Source organism: Enhydra lutris, unplaced genomic scaffold (assembly GCF_002288905.1).
Source record: "Enhydra lutris kenyoni isolate GAN:26980312 unplaced genomic scaffold, ASM228890v2 scaffoldscaffold13, whole genome shotgun sequence".
Classification (NCBI taxonomy): domain Eukaryota; kingdom Metazoa; phylum Chordata; class Mammalia; order Carnivora; family Mustelidae; genus Enhydra; species Enhydra lutris.
In genome coordinates, this window is record NW_019154097.1 from 20,666,537 (window position 1) to 20,689,046 (window position 22,510).

The following is a 22,510-nucleotide window of genomic DNA, read 5'->3' on the forward strand; positions in this document are numbered from 1 at the left end:
TTTTAAAAAATTTATTTGACAGACAGAGATCACAAGTAGGCAGAGAGGCAGGAAGTGGGGGGAAGCAGGCTCCCCGCTGAGCAGAAAACCCGATGTGGGGCTCAATCCCAGGACCCTGGGATCATGACCCGAGCCAAAGGCAGAGGCTTTAACCCACTGAGCCACCCAAGTGCTCCTGGGTCGTATTTCCTGACCCTGAATGTCTTTTTTCAGTGCCTCTGAGAGTTGGAAAATCTACTATTAGCCATTCTTTCTTTGGGTCGTGAAAGCCCTCTGACCTCCAAGGATCTACTTTGCTGTAAACTACTTCCCAGGTCAGCGGTGCTCCCGGGCCTCCTATGTAAGAGCCCTGTGACGAGCAAGGCCACTCAAGATCCAGATATCAGCCCTGGGGCTCTCTCTGCCCCAGCCCTGGGACCCTCTCCCCACCCTCCATGCCTTCCTGTGCCTTGACCACCCAGCTCCTGGCAGGAAACCAGCCTGCTGGGAGAGGCGATTCCAATAGCCCCGGGGCGGGCCATGGTGTCCAGTGTGGTCCCGCTTCTAATCCCACCACCTCCTTGGGGCAGGCAGCATGGGCAGCAGCCTATAATTTGGGGGTGGGAGATGGGACATCCAGGTCATCTTTGACGGTGGGGTCCGTAGAGGAAGGGAGTGGTTCAGGGGCTTGGGGAATCAAAGCCTTCCTCTCAGCTCCCTTGGTGATCAGGAAGATAAAAATATTTATGGACAATTTTCCTCACTCGGGGGACAGCCAGGCACAGAACAGGGCTGTTTTTTTTCCTTGGCTATGGCTACGCTCACAGGATGGAGGGAGCTGGGGCAAATACAGGTTGTTTACAAGGCCTACAGCAGGCCCAGAGAGACTCGGCCGCATACAGTTTCCCCTTTCTCAACAGGGACGTGAGCTTCTGGAAAGTTGCCCAGAGGAACAAGGGTGGGTTTCTGTCCTCTGTTAGCTTAGTTCTTGGTGGGGTTGGAGGGATTTTTTTTTTTTTTTAACCCTGAAAGATGGGGCGAGTGTTTTAGGGTGAATAACATGTTTCCCATAATTTGCCTTTTGAAAACACAAGGAAATTTGCGTATGTGGCTGACACAGCCCGGGCAGAGAGCCTTCTGGAGAAGCCAGTCCTTCATTTCCCCACCGTGTCAGGCTGCTCGAACTCAATAAACACTTGTTGACTGAATGAATGGGTCATAGAAATGGCAAGCTGGAGCTAGAAGGAAGGCCCCATGGACATCCCCCAGGCCAAACTGCTCAGGTTTCAAGGTAGGGAAACTGAGGCTTAAAGGACGCTGCTCGCAGTGATAGATTTCATTGCTGCTGCTGCTGCTGCTGCTGCTGCTGCTGCTGGTGGTGATAATGATAATAAATCATTTTTTCTGGGCACTGGGTGTTTTCCAATTTAACAAAAGCTTTCTCACTGGCCAGATACCCAGCAAGACCATGGAAGAGGCAACAAAAAGATTAGAATTCCTGTATCTTGGACCAGAGAAGCTCCAAGATACTGAGCAACTTGCCCACTCATCCAGCAAGCGGTGTTGTGGGGGTACAGCTACGAATTTGGGCTGTTTTCCCATCACTCAGCAGATGCCCCCCTTGCGTGAAACCCACCACGCACTCAAGAGGAGGGAACCTGTCTCTGCCCAAGTTAAAATCACGGCTCACTGTGTCCATCCAGGCCTCGGTTATCTGCGTCTATGATTTGGGGCTTGCCCTTGTCGTCTATGGGGCAGGCCTCCCAAACTGGTAGGAGAATGGCATTAGAGAAGGGGTATGGCCCAGCTTGGGAAGCTGTCAAGCAAGAGGGAAGTCCTGATGCTGGAATTATGATGTGTCCGTGGATCCCTCCATCTATCCAATGGAGACAGCCTTCTGATTCCAGCTCTAGAGATAAAAATAGCTTTAAGGGGAGGGGGCAGCTCCCCAGGATATCTGGGCAGGATAAAAATAATCCTCAAGAACAGCTGGCTCCTTTTCTCCACTTTGGTATTCACCCACAGTCTTCTGATCTCTTATTGGGTTTCCCAGGCTGACCTACCGTCCCAGGCAAACAATCTTCCTTGTTCTGGGGCCAGGCGGTGGCAAATATATTCCAAGCTCTGGGAGCAGAGAGGCTTGGGAAGCAAGAAATATGGGTTCCACCCCAGTTTTGTTTACAACTCGCTGTGTGGCTTCGGGAAGTCATTCTCAGAGTCCCCATTTCCCTCGATGCAGTGCAGTCCAATAGAACTTTCTTTGAGGATGGAAATGTTCTATATCCTCCCTGTCCAATACAGTAGAAACCAGCTGCATGCGGCTGCGAACACTTGAGCTTTGGCTCGTGTGACTGAGGAATTGAATACAAATCTTTAATTTTACGGAACTGAAATGTATCGAAGAGCCACAGTACAGAGACTGCTGTACTGGACAATGCGGGCCTTTAAAGATGAAGATGGGAAAGCACTTGCCCCTTGACATGGGGCGGGAAGGATGGATGATGTGTGTATGGAGCCTGATGAGAGATGCTCACTGCTTGTTCAGTTCCCTTCCTCCCCTCCTGCCCCATGGAAGTGTGGATACCTGAGTCCTTGAGCTGAAGAATCCTCCTTTGGGAACACACAGCTCCTCTTTGGAGACTGGAGGAAAGGGGGCATATGGTGGTGGGTAGAGAGCCTTGGGGGCCTCTGGGATGGGTGGGCATGTCTGAAGCATAACAACGCCAGGTCAGAAGAAAGACGAGATGGGCTACAACTGCCTGTTCCCAGCCCCACTTCCCACCTTTTAACTTTCGTGAGCACCAGTGCTGAAAAGCAGTCTATCTTAGAAACTCCCTTTCTTTGCCTGGATGTGGTTAAGATCATGGACTCTTAGAATCAGAAGGTTCTAGGTTAAAATTTCAGTGCCATCACTTACCAATTATGTCTCCTTGGGCAAGTTGCCAACCTCTCTGCTTTGCATCTGTAAAATGGCTAGACTGAGGCCTGCCTCTGGGGGTTTGTGGGTCATCAGTGCGTTAATGTGTGTGAAGCCCTTTGCAGTGGGCTCAGCACATATGAAGGTCTTAAAAAATGGAAGGCCATGGCCGATCTTACAGAAATAGAACCATTTAACTCCCATCTCCACCCCGACTGGGGTCCAGTGAGATGCCTGAGGATCCAACACGGAGGTATGTCTGGAAGACCTTTCCCAGTGGTCCTTGGGGTAAGGAAGGGACTAGGCATGGGGACAAGCCCTGTGCCCTCAGATGGCAGATGACCCATCAAATTGTAGAGCTGGAAGTCATCCTGGAGTATTTATGCTTGGATCATCCTTCTGTTGACCCGGCCAAATGATAGTCTTCTGGGATGCATCCAGAGGCGGGAACTCCAGAGCTGACAAAACCAAGAGAAGGTCCCTCCTGGGATCTAAGACAGCTGCCTCGCTGTGACTTCCCACTCCTGGTCCCAGTACAGTCTCTGCTTTTCCAGATTCAACTTCCTTCCCTTGCTGCCCCGGGCTGGAGGCATCTGCAGATTGGTTCTGGTGGAAATGCCTAGCCTAGAGACTGGCTCACCAGGTCAAGGGCAGGGTTAATCTTTATTGAGTGGGAAGAATGAAAACTTAAAAAAACTCAAAACCTGCCCCTAGGGAAGAGCAGAAGGTGCCTTTCATCCACTTGTCTTATTCTGTGGGCAAAGGAACCAAGAGATGGATCTCTCCATCTATCCATCCACTGCTTTGCTGGACAATAGTTACTGAGCACCAGCTGTATGCCAAGTTTTAGGAACAGAGAAGTGAATTCCTGTTCCCAAAGCTCACGGTCTGGTAGAGGAGACATCTATGTCCACAGTAATTATAGCAGTGTGATATGGGTTATTAGGTCAGGGCCAGAAGCAGGGTGAGGTGAGTGAGGTATGCATCATGGGAACCAAATTTAATGCAATGCCCAAAGAACTCAGCCATCAAGATACATAGTATTGTATTGTGATACTTTTTAAAACTCAAAATTAATGCCAGAAAAGCATGGACGAACAAAAGATCAAACTTTTCAATGAAGAGAGGATCCATATTAGTGATTCCTTTTGCCTCGGGCTCCAATATGGCTTGGCATGGCGCCGTGTTCTGGGGGATGTGTGCAGGCTGTGTGGGACAGAAAAGGCAGGCATTACACCTAGCCAGTGGTATCCTGGACTGGACTCCTATCTGCTTACGCATCTCTTCCCAGCTTCTCCCATGGGACTGCAGGTCCTAGGTTGAAATAGATCATGATGGAATATTTACACCATGTTAACTGGCACATGCTAAAAATCAGGGCTTTCCCCCATGATTTCTGTAGAGCTGGTTGTTACAAATGATCAGCACATCATTATATCTAGCCTGCACTGGGGTGAGAGTCCTTCAAGAGAGGTTTCCCAGAGGAGACACCTTCTGCGTTTTATAGGCTAAGAATCTAGAAAAGAAGAGAAAGAACGTTCCTGCAAATAAGAAACTCGGTTGGCAAAGCACTGGAGGAATGGGGGAAAAAAGTGCATTGTTTTTAAGGAACTGCGAGGAACTAAGTATAGTTGGAATGTGTGATGTTGCAGAAGAGGGAAGTTTCAAGACGGCCGAGAAAGTTGCCGCACCATGGGAGGTCCTGAGATTGAGCTGGATGGGGGTCTCTGTTCTGGGACGGGATTGGAGATCTATGCAAGGTCATGGTCTCTACTTCTGCAGTGTCCTGACTACTAGACCAGGCAAGAAACAGCAGCGGTGAGCTAGTAAATGTTTCCTAACAGGATTTCTAAGCAAAAATAACATTTGCCAGATATTTATAACATTTGCCAAATATCCCCACCACGGCCAATTTCTTCAAATTCAGTTAATTAACATATGATGTATTATTAATTTCAGAGGTAGAGTTCAATTATTCATCAGTCTTATATAACGCCCAGGGCTCATTCCCTCAAGTGCCCTCCTTAATGTCCATCACCTACTTACCCCATCCCCACTCTCCTCCCTTCCAACCCCACTTCAGTTTGTTTGCTATATTTAGAGTCTCTTGTGATTTGTCTCCCTCTCTGATTTCGTCTTGTTTTATTTCTTCCTCCCCTCCCTTGTGCTCCTCTGTTTTGTTCTTTGAATGCCACATAGGAGTGAGATCATAGGATAATCGTCTTTCTCTGATTGACTTATTTCGCTTCGCATAATGCCCTTTAGTCCCATCCACGTTGTTGCAAAGCACCACGGTCAATTTCAAGCTACTTATGTGATGGGATGAACGTTGAATGGAAGAGGGATGCTTCTAACACACCATCGTATGGTACTTCCACAATCTACTTAAAATAGAAATAAACAACCTCAAAAGCACAGATAATAATAAAATGTAGTAGGAGAACTAGGAAGAGATGAGTTTTGAGTATTTGTTACTTCTATTTTTAGTATAATTTATTTAATTATAAGTTTATGCAATTTAATTCTTAATGGCTTAATGGCAGCACAGCAAGTTTCCTGAAAATTGAACCATCTGCTCTCATGAGCCACTGGGAACCCGAATAAGCCTCTCCAGTGTGCTCCTGGGAGAAGAGATTTGGGTCCTGACTTGCTGCATGTTCACTGGGGATGGCTTCTGCCCAATTTCCTGGGTCTCGCTTTCCCGACTTGAGAGACCGGACCCGTTTATCATGAGATGCCCTTTGCCCTGATCTTCTGTGCACAGGGACATGGATCCAAGCCTCTGGGTGACTTCCCGGAATGAGGCAGCATTCGCTGGGACACGAGAGCATCAAAAGCAAACAAGATTCCCAGAGCGATTTTTGTGCTCGGAAAAGAAAAGCCTGGGGCCAAGGTTCCATAACCTCCTCATTTCCAGAGTGCTGTTTTATTACAAAGTCATCGGCACCTAAACTCTCCGAGAATATAAAAAAATAATTATAGTAATAAAGGCAACTTACATTTCTTGTACTTTTACAATGTGCCAGACACTGTCCTAAGTGCTTTACATACGCAAGTTCATTCGATTCTCAGATCAGAAGCACAAGGTGGGTAATAGTATTGTACCAACACAAAGATGAGCATGCTGCTGTTTTCACAGTGCAAAAGACAGAGAAAAGTGGGCACAAGAGGTTAAATAGTATACCCCAAACCACACAGCTGGGGATTTGAACTGGGATTTGCTCAGGGCAAGGGAAGCAAGAGAGAAGGAAGGGGCTCGTGCCACACGATGTCGCAGGAGACCCCGTGAGTTTGGGGACAGCACCAAGCCAAGACTAGCTGACTTTAACTTTAACGAGGTGATGTTAACTTTAACTTCACCTCATAAGGACTGATGAGGTTGGGAGGAAGGGCATCACCACGGAGGCGCATGCTAATCACTCCCAAGTTCACAGATGAGTTCACAGAAGGGAAAAGAGAGTCCACAAGTTCCCACAGTGCTAACACAAGGCAGCCCTCTGACGCGGATGCCAGGGTATCAGCACGGCACGGTGTGCAGCCAGCTTTCGGTGCTGGGCAGGCTTGGAGTTCATATCAAATCACAACCATCCCCAGATATCTAGGTAGGCAAGACCCCCAAATAAGAATCTGATTGAAAAACTACAGAAAATATGGAAAAAGAGCCCTCCATGAACAAATGGCCTGTCCCCAGAAGAGTGGTCAATTTACCCATCTCTGATGACCTACTAGAGCAGTTGCCGCCATGTCCCTTGTCCCTGAGCTAAGGTCTGTGCCTACAGTAGGGTCCTGCATGAATGACAGCAGTTCACCAGGGTTTGATGGCTCAAGAAGATTCATGAGACTCAAAATGTCAGTCCTTCCAAATCACTAGCTCATTGCAGGGTTATGTAGTGAACTCACTAAGGTAAGAATGTTCTTCTCGGCCACAGGCTGCCTCAAAGCAGGGATCTGGAGACACCAGCTATGAACTCCACCATCCTCTCTTTCAAGGGCATTATCAGGCCACACTCCCACACCCAGATCAGGGACCAACCACAGAACACCTCAAAGCCAGGGAGTTCAAAGTGGAGACTCAGCTGGACTTTCTTATCCCTGGTTGGTTACACAGGCATCTTCTTGCTGTGAAGCCGGTGCCAATGGCAGAGTTTTCTAGGGGTCTCACCATGATCAGGGATAATTGTTAGATTAATTGTTTTCCATAAACAATGCTGACAATTTGGTACAAATCACACTGAAATGCCTTAGTCCCATGGGCACAGAGCAACACCATGAATCATTGTGGCTATCAGTATGACTAGTGGCCAAGGTCCTGTAGTCACAGGTCCTTAATCAAAGACAGAGAAGCATATCTAACAAGCAACAATTCAGATAAGCTAAAAAAATGGACCATACTTATCCAGGGCTCCACTCAGTAGGAAAACAAATTTATTGCCCTAGAGGAGGCACATGACAAAATCTTAGAGGATCCTGATAGTCATCAGCTTGGTGAGAACATTGTGGTATAATTGCTAAGAAAGCGAATATGCACCCAGGTTGTATTAACAAGAGCATAGAATATATATGGAGGGAGGTGAGAGTTCTACTCAACTCTGTGCTGGTCAGATGAAACCTGAAACCTTCAGTTTCAGTTAGGTGACTGAAAAACTGCAACGCTTTTGGTGGAGACGATGTTGGAAGATACGAAATAGGCACCAGATGAGCAGTGGTTAGAAGAAATAAGACCGCTGGGTCTGGAGAAAGGATGCCTTAGGAGGTGGGACCGTTCCTTTGAGTGATTTCAGCTATAGTGTCAGGCTTTAGCTGACTTCAGAGTTGTTGTTCTCAATAGCCATCATAAAAGGGGCTTTGGCGTGATGATCCTTGGAGGCACACGCAAAGAGCTCCTTATAGAACTATTTTTTTGGTTGGGGGGAATGCTGTGTGTGCTGCTCCTCTGTCCTCACTTTGTGTCAAGGACAAGCACCCAAAGACGTTGCATTAGCCCACTTTCCCTGGAACTGACATAAGCAGCAATGTATCACGTCACAGGGCCTGGGCACCAGGTACCGAGACACCTAGGCTCTTAGAGTGCAAATTTTAGCTGGTGGGGGGAAATGATGACTGTCCATCACAGCTGTCTCTCCACTGTGCCTGATAGCTGGTGTGCCGCCTGAAGACGTTACCAAACTGGGCGTTGGACTGGACAAATTTCCACCTTGTTGAAATTTATTTGGAGGGTGGGGGTGGGGTGGGGTTGTGGGGTTCCCCTCCCCCGGGGGCTCTAGCTGGCTACTTCTTAGCCTGTGAAGGGACCTCCCCCTGACTCCACCCCCACGTGGTAGCCCTTGTTCTGCCCTTGCTGCTGGATAAGCTTGGGCAAGTCCCTTCCCTTTCGGGATCTGGTTCTTCATCTTCAGACTAGAGATGTGGATATCTGCCCTGTCTCACGGGGCTGTTGTGTGGAAACTGACAGTGAAGTTGTTTGGGGCTGTGTGGGGGGAGGGGTTATTACTGTCACTGTCATTGCTGTCCCCTGGTTTGTCTGGTACAGACCAGAATTCCCGTTCCTCTGCTACATCAACTGGGACACTTTCAGAGGCTAAAAATGGCCTTGCCAATGAGAGACACTCTCGTTTTGAGAAAGGAGGGGTCCCCCAAGTGATTGAGCACCTCAATGATGTCTTGAAGGCCCTGGTTCCTTTCCTGTCACCCTCAGTCCATTGGCTGGGGACCTCATTGTCACCTCATTGTGGCAAAATGACTGCAGCCTCTTCCACAGCACATCCTCACTCCACAATGCTCAGAAAGAAAAATGGGAGGGGCGCCTGGGTGGCTCAGTGGGTTAAAGCCTCTGCCTTCAGCTCAGGTCATGATCTCGGGGTCCTGGGATCGAGCCCCACATAGGGCTCTCTGCCCAGCGGGGAGCCTGCTCCCCCTCCCCGCCTGCCTCTCTGCTTACTTGTGATCTCTGTCTGTCACATAAATAAATAAAATCTTTAAAAAAAAAAAAGAAAGAAAGAAAAATGAGGTATATCACCGGAATGTGTCTGCTTATAAAAGTGAGCAATATTTTCTCAGAAGGCCCAAGCATATCTAATTCCTCTCATGTCTCAGTGGTTGGTCTGTGTCTTATGTCCATACCCAAAACCCTCCCTGGCCAGGGGAAGGAGACTCTCATGTTGGGCTGTGTCCTCCTAAGTCCTTGGGGCTTAGGAGGACACAGTCTTCACTCAGGGATGAGACTGCTTAGATGGTGGACGAAGATGGAATTCTGCTAGCATGGATGAACCACCAGTGTCTGCCACATCACGGGGATGTCCTGGAGTGAGGGTCAACCAGACCTCAGCTCTACCTCTACACCCTCCCTCTCTCCCTTCCTCATTCATCCCATACTTACTAAGAGCCTACTGTGGGTGAGCACTTGGTACACCCCTGGGGATTCTACAAAGTTAAGATATAGCTGTGACCTTGAGGAAGCCCAGTGGACTACTTGTGCGTATAAGGCAGATATATATGTCCTGATGGGACCTGGCATTCTAGTACCAGGCAGTAGGAGGGGAAGCTACGGGGAGAAAAGGGAAGCCATGAAGGCCACTCCAGGGAGAGGATGTCACAGGCGTGAAGGCCCAGAGCTCTCTGAACTCATCAGCACTTTGCTTTCACTCTCAGCTATGGGGGTGGCCTAGAACCCGTCACTCGTAGCCTGCTCGGTAAAGCCAATGGCTCCAGAAACATCCTGAAGGAGAGTCCAGAGGTCTTAACTCGTCACAGCTCTCACTTCTGGAAAATGGGTCTAATTCTTTCAAGGTTGGCTGAATGGATGGAAGGAGGAAATAGGTTTGACTCTATGGTTAGACATCGATGTGGGAGGCCTGACTTCTCACCCTCGCTCCCCCATTGACGCTGTGCGAGCTCGAGAAAGTCGCATATCCTGTCTATAAGCCTCAGTTATCCCACCTGTAAAAAGAGGAATTTAGGCTAGGCAGCTCTAGAGGTTCTTCCAGGCTTGAATTTCTTTGGGGAATCCCCATGTGGGTCACTATCAGCGCTGCAAAGTAGAATCTGGGTATCTCACTGGCCTCCCCTACATGCCCAGGCCCGAGGAAATAAAGTCAGACTGAGTTTGGGAAAGAAAGGCTCCAGAGATGGTCTGAGTTGCCCAGGGGCTCACAAGCCCAAAGGATGTCCCTTCCTGTATGTTGGCCAGGAGCTTCCCTGGCCTCAGCCTTCATTCCTCTTGGTGGAATGATGGTGTTTGGGGTCTTGGCAGTCACTGGGCTGGAGTGAGGTCGCCCCACAGGCAGAGCCCAAGCCCTGGGAGACAGGCAGGTCATGATAACACCCAGCATTGGCTCCAGCCACTTCCTCGGGGGAGAGGGACCGAGGTGGGATTGCCTTGGGGGGCAGAGGGAGGGGACAGGATTGGAAGCTGCCTCTCCCTCCAGCCTGGTGTTCATTCAGTTCCTGCCAGGGAAACGGTTTATCCCAGCTGCTGGCAAAAGAGACCCAAGTGAGGCAGAGCAGGACCAGTGCATCTGCACACCTAAAGTCACGCACGGCACGTGTCCCACAAATATTTGCTGATGGACCAGTGTCATGACGCGGGAGAGAAAGCAGGTGGCCGGAAAGCTAATCTCTTAGGTGTAATCTGGCAAACTACTCTTGTGTATTCATCCCCACTTTCACTTAGCATTTTTGGAATACTTCCCACGTACCAGGCACAGGAAGTCAACACGGCCATGGGATCTGCTCATCGCAAGGACCACAACGCATAGTTGCTGTGACCAGTGTCCTGCTCAGGGCTTGAGGCACGTCAGCATCTCCTGATTGGCCGAGTGACCCGGGAATGAATGACTCTTCTAAATGATTCTCTTATTCGACATGTATTGTGCACACACATCTTACGCTATGTGCTGTGCGGGGTCCAAATAAGAAAGAAAACCCCATCCTGGTGTGTCCTGCAGGACAGGGCCTTGGGGGAATTGGGATCTGAGTTCTCCTCCTGGTTCTGCAGGCCAGAGAACTCAAGGCAAGTCTTTCTGAACCACAGTTTTTGCCTGTCTCCTTGCTGGTCTCCTCCGCCAGCCTGACTGGAGAGCAAGAAGCATGGGTGGGTGCACAGTGGGTTCCCAGAAAAATCTGGGTGGAGAGATTAATGGGGTTTAATATCTGGGCAGTGTGCAGCCTCTGTCCTTTTCTTTCTTTCCTTTTTTAAAGATTTTATTTATTTATTTGACAGAGAGAGACACAGAGAGAGAAGGAACAGATGCATGGGGGGGGGCATTGGAAAGGGAGAAGCAGGCTTCCTGCTGAGCAGGGAGCCTGATGCAGGGCTCAGTCCCAGGACCTTGAGATCATGACCTGAGCTAAAAGCAGGTGCTTAACGACTGAGCCACCCAGGCGCCCCTGCAGCCTCTGTTCTGCAGGCTAAGACTTCAATTGTGATTCATTCATGACCGTTTACTGAGCACTTACTACGTGTCCGCCAGTAAGGCTTTTCAGATGAACAGCTCATCTCAAGGCAGATGCGTCTCAGACAGCAGGGTCCATGGCTGATCTGCTTGGGCCACTGTGTGGCCCCTGGGTCCCTACCAGGCCAGGAATTCTTATTCTTCTACCTTGTGTCTGAGATGTCACCTGGGCTTGGCAGTCACTGTCCACCAGTTCCTAGTCTCATTGCCTTTTAGCCCACAGAGATGACCCAGTTCAGGCTGGCTCGTGAGTGCCCCTTCCTGTGCACAGAATAGGCAATGGCTCAGTGTCTTTGGGCCCCAACCTCCAGCAGAACTGTTTCCCCAGTCTCTGGTGTGATGCCAGGAACCTACTTGGCGGGAAGACTGGGTGTGGCGCAGCAGCACAAGAAGCAAGATCCCTTCCCAAGAATTCCTATCAGTGTCCATGACTTCTCTTTCCAGCTGACCATGAGCCCCGGGAAGACCGTGAGTTTCATTTCCCTCCTAACCTAGCCAAACAGAGTTAGCCCTCAAGAATTATCTACCAAATTGGATTACTGTTGAACAACACTCTCGCACTCACGAGCTCAAGGACTCACGCAGGTGACCGTGTGTGACGCACCTAGTTTACACATGGAGAGAGTGAGGCTTTGGAAGAAGATACCATTGATCTTTATGTGCTTTACAGGGTTTCCCATGGGTCTTTGCAGCAGCCCTTCAAGGAGCAGGGGTCCCTGGGCCTTAACATTGCATACTTGGATTTGGAAGTGAGATTTGGAAAGGCCTTGGTGCTCAGCCACTGACCACCTCCCTGACCTTTGAGGAAATGCATCCCCTTGCCTGGAAATGGCTTCGTGGCCGGTGAGTCACGGGGCATCACCCACACAGTGCAGGGGAGAGCTGGATAGCTTCTCCACTACTCCCCCCCCACCCCCGCCCCCTTCAAAACCTGCCTGAAATCCACTCCTGCACTCCTGGCCTTTTGGCGACTCTTCCACTGGAATTGTCTTCCCCCATGGCTCCATGATCATTTAACACACCCTTCAGGAGCCAAAGGCCACATCCTCCTGGGAGAATTCTCTGGTTTCTCTCCATCCCTTAGCTCTGCTTGACAATTCAATTCATCGGTAGCATTTATCATATTCTCCTTGTGTTATCTTGATGTGATTGCATGGAGGTGTCTGATATCTCCCATGCAGGCTCTCTTTCCTGCCCCAAGCTGCTGACTGAGCATGCCTTCTGTCCATGTTACAAATGAGTGTGTGCCCAGAAAGCAGGACCCTGTGCCAAGTTCTTTGTCTTCTCGCCCATAGTGGCAGACCCACTTCCCTCGGTTTTGTACAGGGGTTTGCACGCTGGAGGAGTTAAAGAAACTCATTTAGGGGCGCCTGGGTGGCTCAGTGGGTTAAAGCCTCTGCCTTCGGCTCAGGTCATGATCCCGGGGTCCTGGGATTGAGCCCCACATCGGGCTCTCTGCTCAGTGGGGAGCCTGCTTCCACCTCTCTCTCTCTGCCTGCCTCTCTGCCTACTTGTGATCTCTGTCTGTCAAAAAAAAAAAAAAAAAGAAACTCATTTAAATTATTAATGGTTTGAGCCTCTATTGTGTACCAGGCTCCGTGCTGGGTGTGGGGACACAGAGATGGATGTGACAATGCCAACACCGTGTGACATGCGCTATAACTCGGGTGTGGGAGAGAGCTCGAGCTGCCCTTGAAGGACAGGCAGCAAAGGGGGGGTGGGGTGGGGAGGGAACCCAGGAGGAAGCAGCCTAGACCAGGCCTTGAAGTAGCCTAGCTTGTCCAGAGCTCGTCCAGGAATCAGAGAGATTGGGGCTTTGGGGCAGACGATGAAGCTGGGGAGGCTGACAAGGGTCTGCTCGGAACCCCTTAAAGGCTAAGGTTTGGATTATTGTGCTCAGCTGCGGAAAACAGGAATCAGACCACCTTGGTTCCAGTCCCACCTCCACAGCCTACCAGCTTGGTGAGTTCAGGAGGGTGACTTAAATTTTCAGCATCTCAGCTTTCTCATCTGTAAATGTTGATAGCAGACCTGCCGTAAATGGCGACACTTAACAGAGTGCTACACCTGGCTAGAAGGAGGACAGAAAGGGTGCAAACCCCTTTTGGGATTTTGGTACCGGAAACAACTCTCAGAAGTGGAGTTTTGGAATCAAGGGGAAGCCAAAAGGCCCCTAACTAGTCAAGATACATAATATTTTAATGCAATACTTTACAAATGTCAAAACCAATGCCAAAAAAAAAGAAAAATCCATGATGAACAACGTATCAAAAAACTATCCTTAAGGGCTGGATCCGCCTAGCACAAGGTATGCAGCTTCAGAAACCGCCAGCTGCACTTGGTCTCGGAATTTTCAACCTTCCAGGGCTTCCGAAAACCTGAGGAAAACCCGTGGCGCCTCTCACCCAGAACGCTCAAACACACATCCTCTGTGCAATTTTGGGGTGTTTCTGCCGCTCCCTGGGGCTCGTCCGCGTGCAGGTTAAGAACCCAGTTCCACGCGGTGGTGTGGGAGTTGTGGGGGGGTGTTCCACGCGCCACCCAGTCATCTACGGGTTCCCTAGCACCCGGCCCCGCGGGCCTCCTGGCAGCCATGGGTGCTCTGCCCCCTGCAGGAAGCAGCGCATAGCTATTCCACTTCTTTTTCTTTCTGGCTTGGCTCCCCCCACCTACCCCCCCCGCCCCCCTGCCCCCCCGCCCTTCGCTTAGGCTTGGGACTTTTCCTAAAGTTTGCTGAAACCAGACACCTTGCTCCACCGAGCCCGCGTGCAGCCACGGTTTAAAAGGCCGCCTTCAGCGCCCCCTCCCCGCCCCCAGCGGAGACTTCAAAAGGCCCGGCGGGCGCCGCGGCCCCAGCACCTATGAGCCGCCCCCCGCGCCCGGAGCCCGCGCCGGAGTCGGAGGACGCAGAGCGGACGAAGTTCGAGCGCAGGCGGACCGGGTCGGCGGCGCAGCCCCGTGCGCCCATGCCCCTCCCGGTGCCGCTGCGCTCCGAGCGCCCGCGCCCAGTTTAGGGAAGGGGACCCCGCACCCCCGCCCCCGCGCCCGCTTCGGGGGCTGCGGGGACCCATGAACACAAATGCCGTTAGGCGCCCGAGGAAGGACTGACCGTCCAGCCTCGCAGCTAGGGACCCAGTAAGTGCCCCGGGGCTCCTGGAGCTCTGGGGGTAGCGGTGTGTGTGCGTAAAGTTGCGCGCGTATGGGGGGGGGTGCACGTGTGGGGAATGAATGCATTTGTGCACGCTTGCGGTGGGCACTAGCGGAGAGCTGTGTGCAAGTGGGGGTGTGCGCGCGCGCGTGTGTATGTGAGGTGTGTGTGCACGTGAAGGTGTGTGTGCGGGAGTGTGTGTTGGGGGGATACGGATACGCTAGTGTGCATTTGTGTGCGTGTAAGTACTAGTGTGCCTGCGTCTGCTTGTAGGGAGTCCGGGTTGCGTTCGAGTCCAGACACCCCAGGGTGTGTTTGTGTGAGCCCTGGAGGAGTGCGTGGCCAAGCTTGTATGTGGATGAGTGTGAGTGTGTGTCTGAGTTTGTGGTAAGCGTGGATGTGTGTGGGAGTTTGTATGCACCGTTGAACAAACCATGGAGGCGGAGGTGGAGGGGACTTCTAATGCCTGGGCTCGGACTGGGGTTGTGGCCGTGCGAACTTGCTGGGCGCTTGCAGCGGTGTCAAGGTGTGTGCCGTGGTGCGCTCCAGCGGGGGATCTGAGGGAGCCTTTGGTCGCATTCTGAGGGTGTGTGTGTGTGTGTGTGTGTGTGTGTGTGTTTAGCTCCCATTTCTTACCGACTGGACCGGGAAGGGAAGAGGGTGACCAGCGTTTAACAACCTCACCCACTATGTATATGCCGGGGAGGTCTGTTCTCCAGGGTGTTCTGAATCTGGGAAGAGGAGTGTGTATGTGTGGTAGGACACTGGGTTGTTGCTGTTGTGGGAGTCTAGATACTGAGTACTGGTCGAGATCTCTCCTCGGAACACTGGGTTCCTTTCAGCAGTAATATTTGTCCCCTTTCTCCTTCTATCTAGGCCCCCCCAAGCTCGGGGACCTCCCCCAGCCCCCCAGTCTCACAAGCCATTAGTCCCAAATCTCCGAATTGTGGTCGCCCTGCTGTGCAGGCTTGGCCGTCTCTTCCCTATTTGTGAATCTCAGTTTCCCCATTTTTACGGGGGGGGGGGGCGTAGGTGGGGGTGTCTCTGAAGGGCTGCTGTAGGCCAGCCGAGGCTGTGTGACCGGCTGCGGCCGGCAGGGGGCAGCATGGGGCAGCAGAGGGCGGCTCGGCGCGGGGAGGAGAGAAGGTGGAGAGCCACCGCGGGCCGAGACTTTAAATCGCCTTCATTTCCCCCAAATCCTTCCTTTTCCTCTCCTCCCCCAGGCCGGCGGGGAGGCAGCTTCCACCGCCCTCCGCGCGCCCTCGCCCGGCCTCGCTCTGCCTCCGGGGACCGACAGCAGCCCGCCTCCAAAAGTTTGATCATCTCTCTTTTTTTGCCTGCTTCTTCTTCCTTTTCGGTGGAAGCAGTAAAAGAGCGAGGCAGGGCGAGCGCGGCGCCGGGACTCCTGGGACCATGGGCCTGGCGCGGGCGCCCGCGGGGCCCCGGCCGCGCTGCCTGCCTGCTCCGGCGCCCCTGGGCGCGAGGCTGCGCTGGGGGCGCGGGGGCCGCGCGCTCTGAGCCGGCCTGGCGCGGCGGGGCGGGGGGCTGGCGGCCCCATGGGGCGCGCCCACACTTGCCCCCCGGGCTCGGGAGCATGAAGTAGGGGCCCGCCATGGGAGCGGGATCGGCGCGGGGGGCCAGAGGCACAGCGGCGGCGGCGGCGCGCGGGGGGGTGAGTACACGCTCGGGGACGCCCCCTCCCCAGCTTCCTGCTGCTCCAGCCCGGGGGAGGGCTGGGGGTTCCCTGCCGCGCCGGACGCTTCCCCGGAACGTCGGCTTCCTGCCCCTTCCTGCGCCCCTCTGAGGCGGGCCGCCAAGGGTTAACGCGGGCTGCGCCCCCCGGCCTGGCGAGGCTTGGCGAGCGCCGTGTGCCCTGCCCCGCTGGCCCGGCTCCGCGTTCGCGTTGGCCGGGGGCCGTGCTGGGGAAGGTCGGTGCGGAGCCAGCCCTGGGGTCGGCATTGGGGGTGGGTGGTGGCGCCTGGGGCGGCGGGTTGGGGACGGAGGGGGGCTACGGGGACGCTTGGGGGAAGAAGGGTCCCTGTTTCTGGCTGTCTCGGTGTGTTCCGGTGTCGGTGTCTACAGGTCCTGAGCCTGTAAGTTAGTCAGTTCTTGTGAAACTATCCGCAGGCGTCTAGGTCTCCGGGTCTCGGCTTCTGTGGCTGTCTCGGCGTCTGTGTGTCTTTGCACGTCCCCTGCTTCTGGAAGTCTCCGCATGTGTGTCAGTCTGTTTGGGTCTGTTCGTCTCAGTGTTCCCTCCTTCCCTGGGGGCTGGGGGAGGGGGTGTCTCAGTCCCTGTCATTTTTGGGGTGTGAGAGAGAAAAAGGGAGATCCAGCATGTCAGAACAGAAAGGGCCCTTGTCATTGCACAGAAGCAGAGACTGGGGGCCAGGGAAGGACAGGGAATCTCCAAGGAAGGACCGTGGCAGAGCTGGGATCCAGGGGCTGATGGAGTAGTTGTAAAGAGTGAGTGTGTGTGAGAGCGAGTTACTGAGTGTGGGTGTGTGTGTGGGAGTGAGTGAGGATGGGAGCAGCCCTCCGGGCTCTATGCACTGTGGCTCATAGGACTTGCTCCCTTTCCACCCTTCCAGAACCAGAGGACATTCCCAAGAGGCTGGTCAGGGTTGTAGCTCCGCCCTGTCCCACATGCCCTGCCCCTTGGAGCGGGAATCAGGGGATGATGCCCCCCCCCCACTTCTTTCCCATGTCTTGGAAAAAGCTGGCTGGCTGAGATTCCCCTGCCCCCCACCACAACACACACACACACACACACACACACACACACACACACACACCCTGCGCAAGTAAGCACACTGCTGACTCATTTTCTCCAGAAGACCCTGTGCCAAGGCAGATGCCAGCAGCTGGGCAGAAAAGTGGTGCCAGGCGAGCACCCCACAGTGGGGCCCGAGCTTTGGGCAAACGGGCAGTCACGCTGCTTTGAGGCCCAACTTCTGCCTGGTCTCGCTGCCTCCCTCAGCACAGCAGTGCCCCGGATCCTGTGCCCTCTGGTCCTGGCGAGACTTCTAGCCTTGCTCTCCTTTACCTCGCCCAGACCAGGCTCCTTGACACTACGGAGCACATCTCTGGCTTCTCTTTCCCTTTCCTCCCTGTACTTGGAACGTTCCCCTTCCTGGTGCTTTCACGTGTCCTGCTGCCCCTCGGGTCTCACCTCAATGGCCATCAGCTCCCCTGGTGGGGTGCACTGGCCGGGGGTGGGGCTGCCCTTCCCATGTCACCCACTCCCTATCTCTCTCTGAGCACATTCTGCCTGTTACTTCGACAGCACGTTCTCTGTTCCCCGTTCTGTGTCTGGGGGACCCTCTTGGTATCCCACAGCCTGGCCCGGTGGACGGCGGGTTGGAGGGCAGGGGGAGCCCTGCTATCAGACAGTGTGGGAGCTTGGACAGGCCCCCTCGCCTCTGGGCTTCCTTTCTTTCTGAGTCACAAAACAGGCAGCTAAATTCTCGGCTTGCAAGGTTTAGTGAGGATTAACAGAGGACCGTGTTCATCAAGGGCTTAGAACAGTGCGTGGCATGTAGTAAATGGTCAATAAATGCCGCTGTTATTTGTATTATTATTCACTTCGTCTTGAATGGACATGTGAGTCAACTGGAAAGTTCTGGGCTGCATCCTGTCCAGACAGATGACCTGTCTGTGTTCCCACGGAAGAGGTATCAGGTGTGACGAGAGGAGCCTGGGTGCGGCTCTCTGGGCACACGGTGGCCTGGCTGGTCCACAGAGGCAGGTGGGATAGGTCTGTCTCCCTTTGCTGTTCTGCGGTCCTCAGGCCAGTGCCTCCCCCAGCTTGTCCTGTGAGCACACAGCCAAGCCTGGAGTCCACAGGGCCGCTTTCCTTGTGTGTTTTTTCATGCCCTGGGTCTCAGCTCTGAGCTCCTGCAGGACGTTCAAGTTGGTGTGGGTCTCTTACGATCTCTTACAGTCGTCTCTCATGATCCCAGGTAGGAAGGATGGGGGGAAAAACCAAGCATACCAGGTGTAGTCTGGCAGCCTAGTGGTCCCGGAGTAGCCACATTTGGTGTGCTGGCAGAGGGCCCTTTGCAGGGGTAGGGACACCTGGTTCCCTTCCTGGAGGGCTGTGTGGCCAGGCTGTGTCTCGAAGGTCAGGTTCCCTAATGTGTAGGTACTGCCATTGCAGCTGCCTCCTGCCCACTCTGGTCTTCCCGACATTCTGGAGCCCTGGGTTCACCGAGCCAAGGCCCACGAGTCAGTGGTGAAAACAGAAGTCGGGAAGAACAAAGCTTGAGCCAACGCAGGCACTAAACATTATTAGCAGTAGCCTAAACAGCATTGGAACGGGAGCAAACGATTCAGCAGGGCCTCCCTCCGGGAGCCAACTTTCCAGGCCTGGAGCTCACTTAGATGGCTTGTTGGCTCCCTAGGCTGCGCCTCTGTTCCTGTTGGTAAAGGCTGGACTCCGTTCTCTGGCAAATAGGAAGTCCCTGTAAGTGTCCAGTTTCTTCTCCACAAGAGACAAGTCAGGTGGAAAGGACTGTTTGCTAAGTAGAAGAGCAGATCATGTGGGTCACTGACATGCTGTGTGGCTTTAGACAAATCATTTCCCCTCTCTGGGCCTCAGTTCCCCATCTCCACAATGAGGGGATGGGACTAGAATCTGGCCTCTAGATGATCTCAGAGGACCTTCTCCTGCTGTCTATACCCACCCTTCACTTTGGCAGGATATGAGTGAAGTGCACACAGCATTCAGGTCCAAGAGGTCAGTTGCATTTGTCAAGGTGAACGAATGGAGAGGCAAATTCATTGATAACAGGCCTTCAGGGCTGAAATGCTTGAGTTGGAAACCATGGTGTTGGGAAGCTTAATTGAAGCAAAGATTCTGATCCCATCCCTCCTGTGAGTCTTCTTTCTCCTGACCTTCAGGGATTAAAAATATTTCCCCCAAGTGTATCCTTATTCTCTCCAGAGGGGTCACCTTGGCATAACAGCAGCCAGAAAAATCAACTAAGGACATGTATGGTTCTTATGCCTTCTCCTCTCCACCCGCCTCTCTTTATCAGCTTGGGAAGCATCCTAAGCCGGGTGGATGTGACGTCATACAGTGACACACTCGAGGAGTGAGGGCTTGTGCCTGGAAGGGGCTGAGAAGAGAGGATGGAAGGAAATGGGACAGAGATGAGGTTGTTGGGACCCTGGGAAGTTAGGGGCAGTGCCTTCAGAGCAGGCATTCTCCAGAAAAAGGAATTCCTAGGTCCTCTAAGTCTGGGGACTGCTGATGGACAGAAAGCCCTGTCCATGTCTTCATTGCAGGACTTCTCAGACCCTTTGATAGGCAGTTCGTTGTTTGGTTGTGCTTTGGGAACCGTCGGGACTGGGATGCAGTTCTTCCCCAGTTGATGGGGCTCCAGTTTTCTGAAGTGGCTACCTGGTGCACGTGGGAAATAGTACTGAAGAATTATGACTTCAGAGCCATCCCAGGGTGACCTTGAGGAGGAACCTGGCCTCCTTAAGCCTCGGTTTTTGTCACAGCAAACGAAGCCTCCTCTCGTTTCTTTTCAGGGCCGATGAGGCTGCCGTGGGCTTCAGGTGGGCAGGCCATGGCAGAAGGGTCAGCCTCTGCTCTTCCCCCCAAGCAATGCCGGGGCAGCGAGACACTGGTCATTGCTAGCGGCGAGCTGGAGGCGAGGCCCGCGGTGGCAGGGAGGACAGGCCCCTTGAAAAAAGGGCCTTTTCACAGCAGTGGCAGCAGATTGGAGAGGCTGAGGGGGAGCTGAGGATTATCTGGGAGCAACCCTGGAAACAAGTCAGAGGTAGAGAGAGGGCCTCTGGGGAGATACTTTTAAAGTCCAGGGTCCTGTAATACCAGGAACCATTTATTTCTTTCACAAAGATACACTGAATGTTTATGATATGCTTGCCAGGTGCTGGGAATATGCATGAACGAGACAGAGGTGGTTCCTACCCTTCAGGGACTTGTTCTAGAAAGGGAAATAGGAAAATAGGCAATGGGCTCACGCGGGACACCTGCTGCAATGAGGTATGCGCAGTGGGGGGTGACGCCCAAGCTGGGGTCTTGGGCGTGTGTGGGAACTGACCAGACAAAAGAACGCTGTCAGGAACACTTGGGAGCGGCACAGGCAAGGGCCCAGGTGCTGGAGGAGGCTTTCAAAGGACCACCATCAGCATCTGAATCTGAATGCTATTTCATTCAGTTTGCCTTGTGCTGCAAGTGACCCGATTCGACATGGCTTACACAAAGGGAGTTATCAACTCCCGTATCAAGAGATCTAAAGGAAAAACAGTGATGGGTTGGCTAATTCAGCATCTCACGTGTCATCAGACATCCACTGTTTTTCCATTCTGTCGTCCTCATGTGCTCATGGAGCCTGTTAGCCTCATGTGCACAACATGGCTGCAGCAGCCACGCATCCCTGCTCAATAATATGCAAAAGCTAGAAGAAGACCTTCTCTCTATCCCCTGAAAATACTTTCCCGGGAGGCTTTGAGAGCCATCCCTCACATCTTACTGACCATGTTTGGGTCATGCATGCATGCCCACAGCGGTCACTGGCATGGCAAATGAAGTTCGCAAGATTGGCTTAGACTTACCCAGATTTATCCAGTATCCTCCAAAGTCCCTGCTTGCCTGAACAAGAAGGGCAGGGGGATGACTAAGTGTAGGTAACCACCAGTGTCTTCTACAGTGCCCATCGGGATCACTATTGATTATAACTGCAGTGAAATGGGAGTGATTGCCATTAAATCAGAGAGTGTGAGCTGGTTTTCCGGGGCGCCTAGGGAGCTGGGAAGAACAGGGGGTGCCAGACATCAACTCCAGCGGATGGGTTTCCTGGATTACACGATTCCCCAGAAGTGCCCCATTCTAGCTTTCCTCTTGGAAATGGCTCCCGGGCCTGTGTGTCTCAGCCTTAGCCCGCGCCGCCCGCCGGTCGAGGCTCTCTCTGCCTGCATCCCGGCTGGCCGGCTTTGGCCACGTGCCGCCCTCCCCTCTGCCCGCTCTGGGATCAGATGCCCCGGGTGGCTTCGGGTGTCGCCGGTGGCTGCTCCCACAGGAAGGTGAAATCGGATCACTGCCTCTGCCCATCTTGGCAGGAGCCACTGAGCAGAGCATTAACCCTTCCAGGCCCCAGAGTTCGGCGGTAGCTGTGATGCTGAAGGCGCACTTCTGTGGCTGGCACCAGGCCAAACCCTTGACATGCATGAGCTCATTTAATCCTCACGCCTGGCCGGTGAGATAGGGAGTGTCGGCCATGCCGCAGAGCTGGAGGCAGGCTCAGGGAGGCTGAGTGACTCACCCAGGGTCACACAGCTGGTAAGCAATGGGGTCACGTTTGCACCTGGGTCTGCATGACCCCCCCCCCAGTGTCCTCTGTTTACTCTCCCCCACCTTTCTCTGCCAGCCTGAGGCCAGGTGGGCAGCTTCCTTAGCGTGCTCTGGTCCTGCTTAAGGGGTCTTCTCTCCCTCCCCGCTTGTGCCTACAGAGGGATTTCTCATCGCTTTTGTCCTTTGAGGATGTCCGTCATCCAAGTGGACCGGTCTGGTTTTCCCACTGACCTTTCAGTCCTGGCTCTGCTGCCCATTGGGTCTTAGGATCATGAGGCCATAGTACAGATGGGGAAACCGAGGCCCAGAGACGGGGAGGGGCTGGCCCCTTGTGGCTCAGTGAGTCAGCAACAGATTTGAAGCTGGATCCCCGGTCTTCTGACGCCCACGACAAGGCTTCCCTCCCACTGCTCCCTACCTTGCGACCTTGGTTTCCCAATCTGTGAAAAACAACGTTTTACTTGTGACTTGTGCTGCGTGAGCAGGTCCTGCCCCTAGAGGTTACGCCTGGAAACCCTGGGAGCATGGGCTACCCTGTGGGGTCATAGAGCCTGTGCCTGGCCTCCCCCACTACCAGTAGGCAAGCCTGGCCAGGGTGGGGTGTCTGGGGGTGGGTGATTCTCTCCCAGCTCCCCAGCCAGATCTGGGCCCCAGGGTGGAAGCTGATGCCACCTCTGCTTATGTCTTCCCGTCTC

At 53.2% G+C, this 22,510-nt stretch overlaps 1 protein-coding gene across 1 annotated transcript in view; it reads left to right on the forward strand.

The window, feature by feature from the left end:
* Positions 1 to 16,106: 16,106 nt before the first annotated feature.
* LOC111146244 (collagen type XXVII alpha 1 chain) overlaps positions 16,107 to 22,510 on the forward strand; it is a 133,634-nt gene continuing 127,230 nt past the window's right edge. Inside the window, exons 1-2 of the mRNA XM_022501706.1 lie at positions 16,107 to 16,166; positions 18,557 to 18,558. Of these exons, the coding sequence (XP_022357414.1) occupies positions 16,107 to 16,166; positions 18,557 to 18,558 (62 nt within the window). The remainder of the gene's footprint in view (positions 16,167 to 18,556; positions 18,559 to 22,510) is intronic.